Here is an 18,199-nt window from a genome sequence, read left to right as displayed (position 1 = left end):
AGAGTTGGTTTTCAACGTGGGAAAGCTGATAACGTGAGGGATGAGATAACTTTCACCCATTTTAAAAGCAAGTTTTTACATCACTGTGAAAATGCTACATAAAATCCGTGGTAAATCGGTGGGTACTGAGTAAACCATTGGTCAGCCTTAAACTTTCGTTATGTCTGTTACCCGTTCACTGTTCAACGTCGGCTCGTTGGTCTAGGGGTATGATTCTCGCTTAGGGTGCGAGAGGTCCCGGGTTCAAATCCCGGACGAGCCCTTCTTTTCTACATAAACAGTAGTAAGGTTGTTTCAATATTAAGAATACACTGTAAAACCCAAAAAGTTAAGGTAACTCAAACTATTTAAGAAAACTGATTGTAAGTTCAAACAGTAATCCTAATGAGTACTTTGAACTTAATTCATTTGTGTAAATGAAGCAATTTGAGCACAGTAAACCCAATAAATGAAGAGAACTCAAACTAACTGAGTACTGTAAAACCCAATGAGTTAAGCTAGCTCAAACCGTTTGAGGAAACCGATTGCAATAAACCATTTGAGTAAAAAAAAACTAATCTATATGAATACTGTGAACTTACTCCATTTAAGTTAAAATAATGAGGTATTTAATTAACTCATTATCTTCAACACTGAGTTCAAAACTCTTTTCAAATGAGTAGAATTAACTTTCAGTAACTTTTGAGTTAACAACACTCATTTCATTTGATAATACATTAAGTTGATTACACTCATTTCATTTGATAAGTTGACTGTTGGGTTTTACAGTGTAGAAAAATAATAGAAATTATGTTTTAAGTTCAAACTTAGAAGAGACATGAGATACTATAAACTCACAATTCAGAGGGGGAAAAAAGTCAGAAATTTGAGTCATTGATTGCTATTTCAGACTATTTCTTCTAATTGCAGGTTCATAAGGTTTCTCGCAACTTTTGCAATTTAGACCTATTTTCCCAGGATTGTTTAAACTTGTCCTTATCACAATAGATCCTTTTCACACGTTTACGGGCATCATAATCTTAAATCCTTGGAAATTTTTAACAATTTGATTTAAAAACATATTTAGGCCACATTTATGTATGTATTATATCATCTTTGCATCAACTTATAAAAAAAAAACCTAATTTTCGCTTGTACGAGGCATTTGACATGCAGAATCTACGGGATATTTGACTTTGTTCTTTCTACTAGCTTCCATTATCAGTCTCACACTATTTTTAAATGTCTTATTAAATCTAAAAGTCTGGATAACAACATTGTGGAGTTTTTATTTTATTTTTTCAACAAATGAGATTGCTGTACTCTCCCATTAATGCGCTCCAAGTTTACCCAACTATGATGACCTCCGCTACTGAGAAACCCAGAAATGTGAAAAGGGTCCAGAGTTTAAATCTCACAATTTGTTTCTCCAAATTTTTTTTCTTATTTTCTTTTTTTTTAATTTAATATTTAAAATTAAATTTTTTCCCTCGGAACTCAATTACAGAAAAGTTGGTATTCTAAATTTATATCTAACAGTTCTGCCTTTTTTTTCTCAAAATTGTAATAACCATTTCAGAATTCTGGTTTTCAAACTGCTACTTTATTATTATTACAGTTTATATATATATATATATATAGCAATGGCTAGGATTCAGTTCTGCAAATTCAGATTTTTTTTACTCGGAAAAGTGATTATCAGAATTTGTATTAATATTTTACAGTTTTAACTTTTCTCTGACTCCTTACCTTTACAATTTACACTTTATTCAGAATTGCAACTTTATTTCTCACAATTGTACATATTGTCCCGCAATTATGAGTTTATATTTTGTCATTCTGCAATTGCCAAAACATGCAATTCTGAGAAAACATGTCTGGTTGCTATTGATGCTGAATTAAACATTAAAACACAATGACAACACATTTATACAAAATATTCACCATAAAAAGTTTATTGAATGATACATATTTAAATCTATATAATACAAAAAATGTCAGAACAATTTAAAATTCACAGTTTATATAATGACACACGCATACTATTCCCTTTGAACTGTGAAAATACATGTACATTTATAGAAAAGACAGAGGATTCACATCTTTATCAAAATGTTTAATTTTTAGGGATTAAAGTTAATCAGAATCAAACTCTCTATAAATTGCCCATTCAGTCATATTATTCCACTAAAATATATATTAATATTTCCATTATTCTATCTGATTAGTTTATTTCTTTTAATAGTAGTAGCTTTGCTGTGTTTTATAAATTTGACCAAGAAACAAAAGCTTCATCCCTTTTCTCTGCATTACTTTTTCTGTCTCATCTCAAATGTTTCTTTAAGGACTTATTCCTGTCTTATTTAAACTCACCCTTGTTCATTTCCTCCTCCAAAATATTCTTCAAAATTGTCCTTCAGATGAGAAGAGCAAAACAGAAAACTGGTCTATTGCAAACAATTATAAGAAAGAGAAAAAATATGGAGATATAGCCCAAAAGCTACTCATGGCCCCATTTTCAAATCTATTTTAAAGTGCACTGTTTCCATTTACACATTGCCCTTTAACAAACATTTGTTCACATAAAAATGATTTGCAAGACAGAAAAACAAGAGTACACTCGTCCCTGTATCCACGATCGTTAAACATATTTCTCTCACAAACATAGTATAAGCAGTAGATACGACGCTACCCATAACCTAGATGAACTCACTGCAATAAAATAATGCCCCTTATTGAATGGTTCACATTTTTCTGCACCTAAAAACCCCTCAATGAAATAACGATTTACCCTTTTGAGCCTCGGACACTGATAAAACAACATAACATTTAGGATTATATGAATATTCATGATTACAGAAGTTATTCAAATATGAATAATGATGAGATTAAAACAAAATGAAACTTTCTATAAGTCCTTGCAACTAACATGTACTGTATGTGTTTTAATATCCGCCTATTAACATTTAAGACACCATTTTGACCTCTCACAAAAACTTTTTTACAATGTATTTGGGGGATAATATCATTACCATAATTGTATCACTAAATCGTAAATCGTGCATGTGCATAGTTGCAAGAACTTACACAGTACATAGTACTTACGGTAGTAAACTACGGTGTTAATTAATGTTTACAATTAATTAAACATACCACTGTTTAACCATTTCTGTAATAGGTCAGGTGCTCGAAAGCTACTTTTGGAACAAAAAACTTAGTTTTTATGTTTAGTTTTTTCAGTCACAACTTAACTCTCAAGAGTCAAAGTATAACGACTGACTGACCCAATCAAACAATCTCCAATATATATATATATATATATATATATATATATATATATATATATATATATATATGAGGATGCGCAAGACAATCAGCTTTGGTCTTTACACTGAAACATGAAACACACATGCTGAATACATATACAGGATCTGCGTATACACATTCAATTTTCTTAATAATATAAAGGAAAAAAAATTCACATTGTGCAGGTTTGACCCGAGCTGCTTTCTAAAACAATATTACATCTATGAAACTGTTGTGTATGTGTGTATTCGTGACTGACATACTGCTTGTGTATTTTTGCTTGTTTTTTTTTTTTTTTTGTAGTAAATGGGCCCTCTGACCTGCAGTGGGCAACACAGAACGGCAGGAAGACGTTTATGGAGAGAAAAGGTGCGTATTGTTTTGAATATGGATGGCATTCAATTTTGTTTGACATATTTGGTTTACATACAGGGGTCATATCCAAAGCACTATCCGCATTTGTCCATATCCACAGTAATGTCCACTTGGATAGTAAAATCCAACATATGATCCATCATTTCCACTCTTTCTTCCTAAATGAATAGTGTCCTGAACAGGAAGGGGGAAGGATACACAAAAACATCCACTGAAGGTGAAAGTCCTGCTGAGCAACAGCTGCGATTTCCGCTCCATTCATGTGTTGCAGTTTTGAGTTCAGACCAGAAGGTGGCGCTTCTTGTGCAGGGCAAGGTGATCGGAGCGAGAGAAGGTACGATCACAGTCTGGGCAGTGGAATGGCTTTACACCTGTGTGTTTCCGATAGTGGCGAGTCAGCTCATCTGAGCGGGCGAACTTCCACGTACAGCCTTCCCACATGCACTTATAGGGCTTCTCTCCTATTAGGAAATACATCAATGTATTTTCAATATTAATGTTTCAACAATAATATTTCAACATTTTAAACAGAATTTTATTTGACAGAAATTTTATTTTAAGCAAACGGTACAAAAGTATCCTGTAATTTCGAAATAAAACTGTCAAGGACACAATGCTTCCATTGTGGTCCTCGATAAATTTTAAGATCCATAAAGTGGGAAAGTTAAATCGTTATAAGCCATGAACCAAACCAATTAGCTTTGAGGGAAAATAACAACATTAAAATTTTGCATTTGAAGTAAAGAACTCTATGAAAATCAAACAAAAAGACAAAAGTTAAAGACTGTAGACTCAATGATGAAGCAACAATGGAGGAATATAAAACTATTGTGTGGTTTTTGTATCTATACAAACAATATATTTCAGGTTTATAGCAAAATATACATTTATATTTCACACTGAAGTATTTTGAGTGCGTGAAAAACTGAATTATAGACTTAACAAAATAAGATTAAATTGATTAAACACCTTCCATTGCACTGTTATTTTTTTGTTTTATGTATTTCTTAAAAAAAAGATTTAAGATTTACTCTTTAAGATGTTTCAATTACAGATGAGCAAAACAATTTTCTTAACAAAACAAGTCAAAATGGACCTTAGACCACAAGCTAGTTAGTTTGAAAGTCTCAGTTTGTGTAAAATGAGATGTGTGGATTATCTGAAAGTTGAATAAATAGGCTTTCCATTGATTTGTGGTTTGTTAGGACAGGATAATATTTGGCTGAAATACAATACAAACTATTTAAAAATCTAGAAACTGAGGGCTCAAAAATATATATTCATGGAATATGACCTTTTGAAGTAGATAACTATCATAATCTGGCTATTGCTAAAAAAAACCTAACATACAACTTTTGTGGTCTAGGGGCACTTATTTATAATAAATTGTGAGTTGTTACATATTCAAATCCAAGGTATTCATTAATGAAATCATAATAAAGATTGTCAAAATTTCAATATTAATATTTCAACATTTTAAACTGAATTGTATTTGACAGATTAAACAACTGTACAAAATAAATATCCCATACTTTGAAATAACCCTGGAATAGTTTCCATTATGGTCCTCGATAATGTTTAAGATAGATGAAATGGAAAAACAATCATAGAAAAGTAGTTCATCAGTGGTTTTGTAAAGCATTATAAGCCATGTACCAAACCAACCAGCTTCGAGGAGGTGTTGTAACAACATTAATAACTTTTTGATTTGAAGTAAAATTATAAGCTTTCTGTTGATGTATAGTTTTTAGGATAGAATAATATTTGGCTGAGATACAGTACAACAATTTGAAAATCTAGAAACTGAGGGCTCAAAAAATATAAACTCATGGAAAATTATCTTTACTTAATATTCTATTGAGATTTGGCATAAAAGAAAAAATAAATAAATCTATAATACCCGTGCAACATACTGTAAGACTGTAAAGTGAGTTGTTACATATTCAAAATCCAAAGTATTCATTAATGAAATCATAATAAAGATTATGGTCAACATAATAATATTTCAATATTTTATAAACTGAAACCACTATATATAGTCTGGCTTTTTTGTTGTTTTTGTACAAATCATATTTACAATATTTTAACTTTAAATAATGTGATGTAATTACTTATGTGTCTCTGTCTGTGCACAATTATCTGTGCATGTTTTTACCTGTATGTGTGCGTCTATGGGCTTTCAGATGGGAGCTTTGGTATAGACTTTATTGCAGCCATTAAAGTCACATCGATGAATTCTGCGTTTTCTTCATCAGATCTGGAGATTCTACCTTTGGGGATTGTGTGTTTCCCCTGCTAAAGAGACAAAAAGAAAATATATATATATTTATTATTAGTTCTCCGCCACTCCTTTTTTAAAGTGCACCTCTTACTTTAACCACCAGGGGTCAGAAATTTAACACACAATTGATCACAATTGACAAATGAAACCCAGACAGTCCTTTGTTTAAGGTATTTGTGTAGTGTGTGTATTTAGAAGTTAGCGTCCCAAACCAGACATAAACAACCACCACACACACAAAAAAAATCCCCTTCATTAACTCAACAGAAACACCTCTTACTGTATATCGCTGCCTAGATACACCCTGTAATTAAACATACCCTGCTTCTCTTTCTCTTATCTCACCATACACCCTTACACTCCCTGTCCATTTAAGCTACAGACATTCATATTTGTCTATAGAATGCCACTTATTATCCCCCTTTCTGACATATGCTCCTAAAGTAGCTGTTTTTGGCCACCACACCCAATATAAAATTATCGCGTTACCTCTCCTCCTCCCTTCCTCTCACCATCAGTGCACTCTCCACCCTTCCCTTATAAACTTTTTCATCATTTATTTTCCCTTCTGTCACACATTATGTCCGAAACCGATGACACCACACCCAATAGAACAACCACACATACACATGCACTGTGAAAAAGTGCGCTAAAAGAACAGCTGCACACATAATAGGAATACTACAAAAACAAAAACTCCACACACAGCATTCAAAAACTACATGCTCGTGCTCAGATATTGTTCCCACCCCATGAGGGTTGAAGAGTACATGGGACACCACTGTCTGTGAAGTGCATGCTAGGGGATTTTTATCAGACCCACAGTGAGATACATCAGATAACAATATGCGCTAAACACCAAACAGCATGCATGCGTACATACGCTCACAATCGAAAAGGAACTGTAACCAACCCATTTCAAACGAGATTCCAATTGCAAGGTCAAGCAGATTTTACTTGTAGGAAACAACTATAAATGACAGCCAGGCAGTTAGATGGATTGACGATGCATGGACGCTATACTTAACTTACAGACAGACAGATGAATGATAGAATGAAAGACAAAAAGACAAGATTGATGGATAGATGGATGGATGGATGGATGGATGGATGGATGGATGGATGGATGGATGGATGGATGGATGGATGGATGGATGGATGGATGGACGGAATGAAAGAAGGATGAATAGATGAGTGGAAGGATAGACAGATTTATGAATACATAAATAGATAGACAGAAAGACAGACAGAGAGACAGACAGACAGACAGACAGACAGCTAGATAGGTGTAAGAATGGATAAAATGAAAGAAACGGTGAATGACACAGGCAGGCAGGCAGGCAGGCAGGCAGGCAGGCAGGCAGGCAGGCAGGCAGGCAGGCAGGCAGGCAGGCAGGCAGGCAGGCAGACAGACAGACAGACAGACAGACAGACAGACAGACAGACAGACAGACAGATAGATAGATAGATAGATAGATAGATAGATAGATAGATAGATAGATAGATAGATAGATAGATAGATAGATAGATAGATAGATAGATAGATAGAAGATTCTGTTAACTATAAAATGACAGACAGACAGTTAAACGGATTGGATGGACAAATAAAAGTATGGATAGACAAACTGACAGACAGAAAGATAAATGGATGGATAGATAGAATGAGAGACAAAAAGACTGAATGGATGGATGGATGGATGGATGATGGATGGATGGATGGATGGATGGATGGATGGATGGATGGATGGATGATGAAGGCTGAATAGATGTGTAAGGATAGACAGATTAACAGATGGATGGATGGATGGATGGATGGATGGATGGATGGATGATGGATGGATGGATGATGGATGGATAGATAGATGATAGATAGATAGATATATAGATAGATAGATAGATAGATAGATAGATAGATAGATAAGCAGACAGACAGACAGAAGACAGACAGACAGACAGACAGACAGACAGACAGAAAGACAGACAGACAGACAGACAGACAGACAGACAGCTAGATATGTGTAAGAATGGATAAAATGAAAGACACGGTGAATAGATGGATGGGTAGTTGGATAGATAGAATGAATGAAGGATGAATAGATGTGTATAAGGATAGCAGCATTTGTGTAATAACAGTCTTTCATAATGCATCACACAGTTTGTTTTTACAAGCAGATGTACAGTATTGCGTGTTAAAAACATGCTATAAAACAAGCTGCAACCTGCCTCACAGTCAGACACATACACACTCTCATTTAACCTGCTTTTTTTGTATGATAACAAATGCAATTGTGCAGAATGTATGATAACATGTCTATGTGTGCATGTTGTGTGAGAGATCACTCACTCATTATAAGTCGGTAAGGCAGTGATGACCGATTTCTCATGGCTGTGGGTGTCCTGAATATGTTCAGGGTGCGGCTCAGATTTGATTGGTTTGAGGAGCTCATGGTTGTCTGGAGAATTCTCTGACTTTATTACAGAAACTGAAGACAAGAGACAAATGTATCAAACATGCAGAAATGTAAGGCTATATCACTGTATTATTACATCTGTCAGCCATCAAAACTCATGAGTGAGAGCGTTTGTCAGTGTGTGTTGTTTGCTTAAGGATCAGATGTGAACGTGTCTGTGTGTGATCCAGAATGTGATCTGGCTTACAGTGTTTGTGGTTAGCCGGGTCCTCAGGTGTGACGGCTGAGATCATGATGGATGGAGACAGGTGCAGGGGGGAGGATACAGCACAGATAACGGCGGCAACATAGGAATTACTGAGATCATGCCAGGACTCGATACGAAGGGTGTCAGAACCTGCGTCACCTGTATACAAAAGAAAAAAACTGATAAGAAATGTTGCTGCTGTAGAAGTCTACATTTTAGGTAAGCCACAAAAAAGTCAATAGGTTTTTTTTTATAAAACCAACAGCAAAGATGCATAAAACTAATGAATACTTCATAATTTTAGCAACACTTTAGTTTAAAAGGAACACTCCACATTTTTGGAAATTTGTCATTCTCATCTCATTTTAGAACTCTCCCAGAGTTGAGATTTACCACTTTTGAATCCCTACAAATTAATTCAAATTTAGTTATTAAAAATAATACGCTTGATCTCTGAGATATACTCTGCACTATAGGGCTCTATTTTAACGATGTAAGCACAGAGTCTAAAGTGTATGGCGGAAAAGAATTAAGGACGTGTCCGAATCCATAAAAATACGGTTTGCACCGTGGTGCATGGTCTAACGGGGTTGTGCTTAAACCAATCAGAGTTTCATCTCCCCTTCTTTTTAAGGGTCTGTTGCTTCACGCATTTGCAATTTACATGGCAGACTTTGTAAGTGGAAAAACTGAATGCTTCACTAGCGAGAAAACAGTTAAACAGACCATCTGCAGCACAAGGATAAAGACTGAGCCTCCTCCATTCGGTCTCTTTACTTTCTCTTTGCTTTACTTTTACTCTTTACTTTACTCCTTTACTTTCATGGGTAAGGAAACGGTGGAAACTCGCTCCACTGAAGACCATCAGCCTTTATATTTAATTTAGTTTGTTAAACGCAAAGATTTGTTTCAAAACTATTTCTAAATTCCGTTCTAATTTCCAGCAATCAAATAAATGAACAATGATAACGAAGTGTGGTCAAAAACTGAGCTATGCACCATATGGTCCAAAACCCAACAGGTAGACAAATCTAAACTTGCTTTAATTAAAACAAATATAAATATGCATTAATAAAAAAAACTGCTAAAAATAATAACATTTTACAAAAGCAAATTGTCATGAATAAACTGAAAAAAGTCCCCCGAGATGAAGAAGGCATGGAGTTAGTGGTTTTTATTTTATGTAGAAAATATCTTTAATTATTAATCCTTTAATTTTTTTCATATGTAAAGATACGCTCTGTGCTGGACTTTAGACCTGCTTTCAGCTGGTCAATTGCTAGTTGCTTAAAATAGCAACGCGCCAACAATGAGCCTTAACACACCTCCTTTTTAAACTGGAACACCCATGAGTCAACAAAGCGGCGCAAATGGATTTACTATAGATAGGTCTGAAAATATCAACAAATCGCGCCAAACACATCATGCGCCTTATTGCGCCAGGTGTATGATAGGGCCCTTAGACTGTTATGACTCTTTACTGGGATCACTTAAACGTGTGGCAAAGAGATCTGGAATATAATTTTAATAAGAATCAATGGAAGACTATATGTCAGAATACTCTCATTGCCCTTTCCAATAACAAAATAATTGAACAACATTATAAATTTATGCAGAGGATGTTTCTGACCTCACTTCGTTTAAGCAAAATGTATACTTTTTTGGAAAGCAGTACAGGACTTCACAGCCAAAGCTTTGCAAACTCCATTTGACAACACACCAACACTATACTTCTTTGGTACAGAATTTAACAAGTCACTTAATCCTAATTCTACAAAGTGACTCTGCATCATTTCCTCTCAAGCAAAAAAAAAGCAAACTGAAACCAACAAAGGCCTCCAACATTTGAACTCTCCATACAACTCTTGAATCAACTACTCTCTTGGTGGAACAATATACGTACTACTTTCAAACTTTTAAAAAATATGGTTGCCTCTAATGAACCTCTGACTCTCTGACAGAAAGAAAGAAAGAAAGAAAGAAAGAAAGAAAGAAAGAAAGAAAGAGAAAGACAAGAAAGAAAGGCTCACTGGGTGGCCCACAGAATCCTTTGGTCACTTACCCACAGTTGATGTGGCAGTGGTCAGAAGTGTCTTCCCCCAGGATCCCCAACTACTCCAGCCTTTAGATTTAGACTCATCTGAGCTGATAGCATATCACCCGCAAGACATGGTATATTGAATTAAGGATTTTGTATAATGCTGTAAAATATTACTATGACTGCTCAAATACCTCAGTTCCCTGACCCTCTTCTTGAGTAACGTCTGTTCCAAACTCACAGACTCCACACATTCAGCCACCTGACCCCTCCAGTTTGTCTTCTGGTGGCTGTTCCTGCTTCTCTTCAACATCTTTTGTGCTGTGCTCTTCTGCAGCTGTACTGGTTGTGTCAGAAGCTTGTGTGTCTAGTGAGAGTTGTGATAAGGAGGGGACTACATCTGTATTGACTGCAGGTACGGGGGCAGTTTCATCAGCAGGGGGAGATCTTATAGCAAGGTCTTCCACAATCTCATCTTGCGACATGGTGCTCTGAGGAAAGCAGATAAACAAACTGTGTAAAGAGAGGTCACAGCTGATGATGATTGGCTGAGATTGACAGAAAACTAAGGATTGCAAAATACATGGAAATTCAGGATTTCTGCAGGTTTTATTAAGGCAAATAAAAAAATGTTTAAAGCCCACACTAATTTGCTGGGAATTTTATTTCAGTATGTTGATGTATTTACAACTAAAAGTGAATATTGCGTAGGGGGTGTGGCTTTCTTTTTGCACATCATTCCCTTGTAGCAAACTAACGGTAAAATGGCATGGTTACGAATATTGTGGCTGAAACTGTGAAAATAAAATTAATAGCTAAGATTAAGTTGAATAATCATTAATAAGTCGATAGATTAATCAATATAAAAATAGTTGTTTGTGGCAGCCCTACTCTGAATGCAAAATTCAGATTTTGAATAAGGATAATCTATTTTCTTCCAGTGGATTAACTTGCACAAATTAATTGTTCATCTAAACAGGGGTGCCCAAACCTTTTCTTAAGAAAAGTCAAAACCAAACTTGACTGATGCTATAGTGGGCCGAAGGTGTCACGGTTGCAGGTTTGTGCGATTTCCGGAGTATCTGTTTTGTCACATGGGTTTGTGTTGTTTGTTTGTCCACGTGTATTTGTTTGGTCACGTGTTATGACGGCACTCAGCTGTTTGATTGATCACCAGCTGAGGTACATTTTTGAGCCTATATCTGGGCTACGTTTCTATGTCTCCTTGTCAGTTCGTTGTGTTTGCTTATGTGAATCTGTATGTGCTCAGGACTAAGAGGAGTGACTGCTGGACTTCGTTTCGCCCTTCTGTTCCTGCCCCAGTATCCCAGTGTCCTCACCCTCCATTTGTAGCCCTGTTGGCTTTATTTGACAGTGTTTATTAAATTTTCACTTGCATATTGGATCCTTCTCTGTACCTTTATTTACACGTGACAGAAGGGTAATATAGTTGCCATGGGTAATTTCCTAATTTATTAATACCATTTAAAAATGACTAGAAAACATTGCTTTATATTAAATAATACAGTATTTTTACATTTGTAATGATCTTTTTACAGTAAAAACCAAACAATTTCATTTATAACAGAATGACACAATTTTTGCCTTGAATTGCTCGCTGATATCATCTGCCTAGTGTTCTGTCTGTCGAGTGACAGTATCTATATTTTAAGAAATCTGATTCATTTACAACATTTAATTGAAACATTAATTTCAGTTTGCTTTTTTTAGCTCTGCAATAAACAAACAAATAAAGGTTACGTCAAATTAGAAATGACAATCTCTGTGTGAAATGCATTTGCCCCAACCCTCTCCATCATTCTCACTCTCCTTTCAGATCGGATGGATGAAAAATCAAAGGTTACTATGGCCAACTTTGCCCCGCAGGCCCTACTTTGGCATCTCTGATCTAAAGAATAACATTGCGCACCAGTTAAACAAACATGGACTTTAAGATAATGTAAAGAAGATGTTGATTGAAGGAAGACACAATTGTGTTAACAACACTTCCAAGTTTGAAAATATTCTTCACTTTAATGCCTATTACTTTAATAAGTAATAACAAAACATCTTAATGTTTGAAAAACTCTTCTACCATAATACTAACTTTTACTTTTTCCAGCACTAAATTTTTCATTATGCTGATAAAAGTTGTTTCTTTGAAACTGAGTAAAATGAAGTGAGTTTATTATAAAGCAATACTAAACATATTTACCAGTGAGCACTAAAAAAATGACTTAATTCAAATGGAAAAGTAATTTTCATACCTGTGAGAGACATTTGTTCTCATTATAGCTTTAACTCTCTTCATTTTGTTCAATTGTTAGAAAATAAGACTCATTTGCACCTCATGTAAATGAATCTGATTTAGGGATGTTCAGACATTTATTTTGAAAACAAAAAATACGGTGGAATATATTCATTTTTGTAGTTAACGCAGCAAATATAACCATCAGTTTAATGAATAAACTTTCTGCTCTGACTTAAACTGTGGAAAGTGGGAATTAAGACTTGCAGAAACCCTTTAATGACAGATCAAAAACGACAAGCACAATGGAAATCGAAATTATGATGTACTTGTAAAAGATTAGATCAAACATGCAGATATCTGTATGAATTTGTTTGTAGTGCATACAGAGTACACTGGGTGTTAATGTGTTTAAAGTGGTTAACCCAGAAATGAAAATTCTATCATCGTTTCATCCTTCACTTGTTGAAAACGTGACTATTTGACTATTTGGCTTGGACCCAATGATTTCCGTAGTAATTTTTCAAAATAGCTAAATATTTTCTTGAATATGTTCACAGAAAAAAAAAACTCATAAAGGTTTAAAAATCACATGAGATAGGGATAATGAGGTAATTTCAATTTTTGGATTGATTTTTGAGATATCCCTTTAACAGCTTATGGGTTGTTAACATCATGTCTATCATTTCAAGCTTATCCTAAAAGTATCAAATGCCATTTCTAGGATGTTTTTGGATCGCTGATATTCAGAATAACTGTTTTAAACCTTTTGTTCAAATCATCAGTGTATCTAATTGGATCACAATTCATTCTTGGTGGGATTTGTTTTGTTGTTGCTTGCTTCCAAATGATGCCATTCCATTAGCATTCCTTGAGGATTATGAGATGGAAGTCTTATTTCAAAAAGAAAGATTGTATTGAGTGACCTCCATGAATGCAATGAGTTTGAATATGTTAATGTAACTACTGTACCAGCATCAGTTGCATAACTTTACTGTCATTTACAAATCCTCTTCAGAATGTATCCAGATCATCCTGGTCATTCCTTTTATGAAAACTATTTAATGAATTGTAACATTTATCACATACTGCTTTTGTCTTTGATTTTGGATGCGTTCAGTGATTCTAACATAATACATAATATGAACACACCCTACATGATCATGTACACTTAGAACTAGTCAGTTTATGTTTAGGGTTTTATGGTTGTAAATTGTTACCCTGAACTACAAGATCAAATTGCATGAATATATTTTTGGCAAGAGCTAAAAATACATTGTATGGGTTAGGGCTACAATATTAGAAAAATCTGACATTGCGATATTAGTTTTTCTGCGATAAATATTGCGATGTACTGTATCTGTCTATAAAATTCCAGCAAATGATTTAAAAAGCACTATTTGGAAAGAATTTTTGTTCATACTTTATTTTAAGGTTCAATGCGCACTGACTTTTGCTTCAATAAACTCCCAATTTGCTCCTTATTAATAGTTATTAAGGTATTGAGTAGGATTGATGATGTAGAATAAGATCATAAAGAATATGCAGTTTAAAAGTACTAATAAGCAGCCAATATCTGAATAACATGTATGCAAGCAACTAATTAATAGTGATAAAGGTCCAAAGTTTTAGCAAAATATTCATTTTGATTGATCGGGATGATTTTGTAGGGCAGTAAATCATGTATTAAATGTAATAAACACACTAAAAGCATAGATAAATGCAACAAAGCATAGATACAAGTGAAATAAGCAGTGCATGCTTCATGGTTTTGTATATGTAAATGTAAAAACTTCACTACAGAGTCAACTCAACATTGCATATCTATGCAATGTGACTATTGCAGATGCACACATTGCGATATCGATACTGAAACAATATATCATGCAGCCCCAGTATGGGTCTAAATGATTGATTTTTCAAAAAAAATCATCAGAATATTAAGTAAAGATCATGCTCCATTAAGATATTTAGTAAACTTTTAACTGTGAATATATCAAAACTCATTTTTTGAAAATGTAATGTGCATTTCCATTCATTTAGACAACTTTAAAGGCATTTTTGTTGTAACTCTGCTAAATACTGTCCCATCCCAATGAAAACATCAATGAAAAACATTAAAATAAGACACTTATGATTTTGGTTTTGTTGTCTAGGGTCACATTTTAGGATTTGGTGTTCATTGCACGTATGACTTATTATTATTGTACAGTGTATTACACATGGGATTTATGACTAATGAATTGAATGTAATGTATGTACTTGTGGGGTGTGTGTGGAAAGAAAGCATTCACACATAGGCCTACAGCTGGGGCCGTGCTGTCCCTGAATGGTGCCACACTGTCAAGCGCCTTTGTTTAAAGCGGATTGCGGCACCATCTAGTGGTCATTTTCCACACGTACAAACCTCATTCAAACTTTAGTTTGTAAACAATGGTTCAGTAAATTAAAATAGACCATGTATAAATTTAAGCAGATTATAAACAACAGGTTTTAAATGTTACCATTTGTACAGTACATAAATGCAGTGTAATTATGTCTAAAGTTCTGTATTTCCACATTAAAAACTGAACGCCCATGTTTATACAAATCGTTGATTCGTAAATATAATTATATTTCTCTTTTTAGTGTACACTATTTATTTAAACAATGTAAACGTATATGAAACATACGCTCCAAGAACTTTATAAGCGACGGTTAAGGCGAATTTGGCTCAAATAATACAATTATATCCAAATACCTAGCGACAAGTCCTCTGTAAAGATAGTCGTAACGCTAAAGTGCAAAACAAACTCATGCAAAACCAACATATGTATATATGTTCTGTAAATAAAGTAATTGATGGGGTCATTCCTTCTTACCAGTTGTGCTGCCAGACGGTCGCGCTCCCGCTACCCTTTCCGCTCGAGCTCGCGCCACGTCGGCAGCGGGGTCGCGTGCGGCGGTGGCCGGTGACGTCAGCTGAACTTTTGGCACTCAGGAGACAAGAAGATAAATACTGAACAAAATACAGTCGCATTTCGCGTATGTACTACAGTAAAGTGGTACACACAACGGCATATGCGGCTAAAACCCCTCTTTGGGACAGACAGACAGACAGTGAGGTATTTCTAGGGTTGAAGTCGGCTTTTAAGGTGGCGTTAAAGTTTAGAGTTGGTTTTCAACGTGGGAAAGCTGATAACGTGAGGGATGAGATAACTTTCACCCATTTTAAAAGCAAGTTTTTACATCACTGTGAAAATGCTACATAAAATCCGTGGTAAATCGGTGGGTACTGAGTAAACCATTGGTCAGCCTTAAACTTTCGTTATGTCTGTTACCCGTTCACTGTTCAACGTCGGCTCGTTGGTCTAGGGGTATGATTCTCGCTTAGGGTGCGAGAGGTCCCGGGTTCAAATCCCGGACGAGCCCTTCTTTTCTACATAAACAGTAGTAAGGTTGTTTCAATATTAAGAATACACTGTAAAACCCAAAAAGTTAAGGTAACTCAAACTATTTAAGAAACTGATTGTAAGTTCAAACAGTAATCCTAATGAGTACTTTGAACTTAATTCATTTGTGTAAATGAAGCAATTTGAGCACAGTAAACCCAATAAATGAAGAGAACTCAAACTAACTGAGTACTGTAAAACCCAATGAGTTAAGCTAGCTCAAACCGTTTGAGGAAACCGATTGCAATAAACCATTTGAGTAAAAAAAACTAATCTATATGATACTGTGAACTTACTCCATTTAAGTTAAAATAATGAGGTATTTAATTAACTCATTATCTTCAACACTGAGTTCAAAACTCTTTTCAAATGAGTAGAATTAACTTTCAGTAACTTTTGAGTTAACAACACTCATTTCATTTGATAATACATTAAGTTGATTACACTCATTTCATTTGATAAGTTGACTGTTGGGTTTTACAGTGTAGAAAAATAATAGAAATTATGTTTTAAGTTCAAACTTAGAAGAGACATGAGATACTATAAACTCACAATTCAGAGGGGGAAAAAAGTCAGAAATTTGAGTCATTGATTGCTATTTCAGACTATTTCTTCTAATTGCAGGTTCATAAGGTTTCTCGCAACTTTTGCAATTTAGACCTATTTTCCCAGGATTGTTTAAACTTGTCCTTATCACAATAGATCCTTTTCACACGTTTACGGGCATCATAATCTTAAATCCTTGGAAATTTTTAACAATTTGATTTAAAAACATATTTAGGCCACATTTATGTATGTATTATATCATCTTTGCATCAACTTAAAAAAAAAAACCTAATTTTCGCTTGTACGAGGCATTTGACATGCAGAATCTACGGGATATTTGACTTTGTTCTTTCTACTAGCTTCCATTATCAGTCTCACACTATTTTTAAATGTCTTATTAAATCTAAAAGTCTGGATAACAACATTGTGGAGTTTTTATTTTATTTTTTCAACAAATGAGATTGCTGTACTCTCCCATTAATGCGCTCCAAGTTTACCCAACTATGATGACCTCCGCTACTGAGAAACCCAGAAATGTGAAAAGGGTCCAGAGTTTAAATCTCACAATTTGTTTCTCCAAATTTTTTTTCTTATTTTCTTTTTTTTAATTTAATATTTAAAATTAAATTTTTTCCCTCGGAACTCAATTACAGAAAAGTTGGTATTCTAAATTTATATCTAACAGTTCTGCCTTTTTTTCTCAAAATTGTAATAACCATTTCAGAATTCTGGTTTTCAAACTGCTACTTTATTATTATTACAGTTTATATATATATAATATAGCAATGGCTAGGATTCAGTTCTGCAAATTCAGATTTTTTTACTCGGAAAAGTGATTATCAGAATTTGTATTAATTTTTACAGTTTTAACTTTTCTCTGACTCCTTACCTTTACAATTTACACTTTATTCAGAATTGCAACTTTATTTCTCACAATTGTACATATTGTCCCGCAATTATGAGTTTATATTTTGTCATTCTGCAATTGCCAAAACATGCAATTCTGAGAAAACATGTCTGGTTGCTATTGATGCTGAATTAACCATTAAAACACAATGACAACCACATTATACAAAATATTCACCATAAAAGTTTAATTGAATGATACATATTTAAATCTATATAATACAAAAAATGTCAGAACAATTAAAAATTCACAGTTTATAATGACACACGCATACTATTCCCTTTGAACTGTGAAAATACATGTACATTTATAGAAAAGACAGAGGATTCCACATCTTTATCAAAATGTTTAATTTTTTAGGGATTAAGTTATCAGAATCAAACTCCTCTATAAATTGCCCATTCAGTCATATTATTCCACTAAAATATAT

General features: G+C 34.3%; 1 protein-coding gene and 2 non-coding genes across 3 annotated transcripts; 2 read left to right on the top strand and 1 right to left on the bottom strand.

Annotated features, from left to right (window-relative positions):
- The first annotated feature begins 190 nt into the window (after window positions 1-190).
- Window positions 191-262, top strand: trnap-agg (transfer RNA proline (anticodon AGG)). Its single transcript has one exon. It is a non-coding gene; the product is annotated as a tRNA-Pro (tRNA).
- A 3,076-nt stretch (window positions 263-3,338) lies between these two features.
- Window positions 3,339-10,891, bottom strand: LOC130221165 (Krueppel-like factor 3). The gene is given in 8 exon segments (XM_056453517.1): window positions 3,339-4,121; window positions 5,816-5,851; window positions 5,854-5,905; window positions 5,907-5,955; window positions 8,286-8,424; window positions 8,600-8,668; window positions 8,671-8,758; window positions 10,832-10,891. Coding segments are annotated over 8 exon segments (675 nt in total). The 3' UTR covers window positions 3,339-3,939.
- Window positions 10,892-16,224: 5,333 nt separating this feature from the next.
- On the top strand, window positions 16,225-16,296 carry trnap-agg (transfer RNA proline (anticodon AGG)). The gene has a single exon. It is a non-coding gene; the product is annotated as a tRNA-Pro (tRNA).
- Window positions 16,297-18,199: the final 1,903 nt, after the last annotated feature.

The sequence above is a fragment of the Danio aesculapii genome, chromosome 1, assembly GCF_903798145.1.
Source record: "Danio aesculapii chromosome 1, fDanAes4.1, whole genome shotgun sequence".
Classification (NCBI taxonomy): Eukaryota; Metazoa; Chordata; class Actinopteri; order Cypriniformes; family Danionidae; genus Danio; species Danio aesculapii.
Note: the sequence above shows the minus strand (reverse complement) of the source record. Positions and strands in the feature narration are given on the sequence as shown.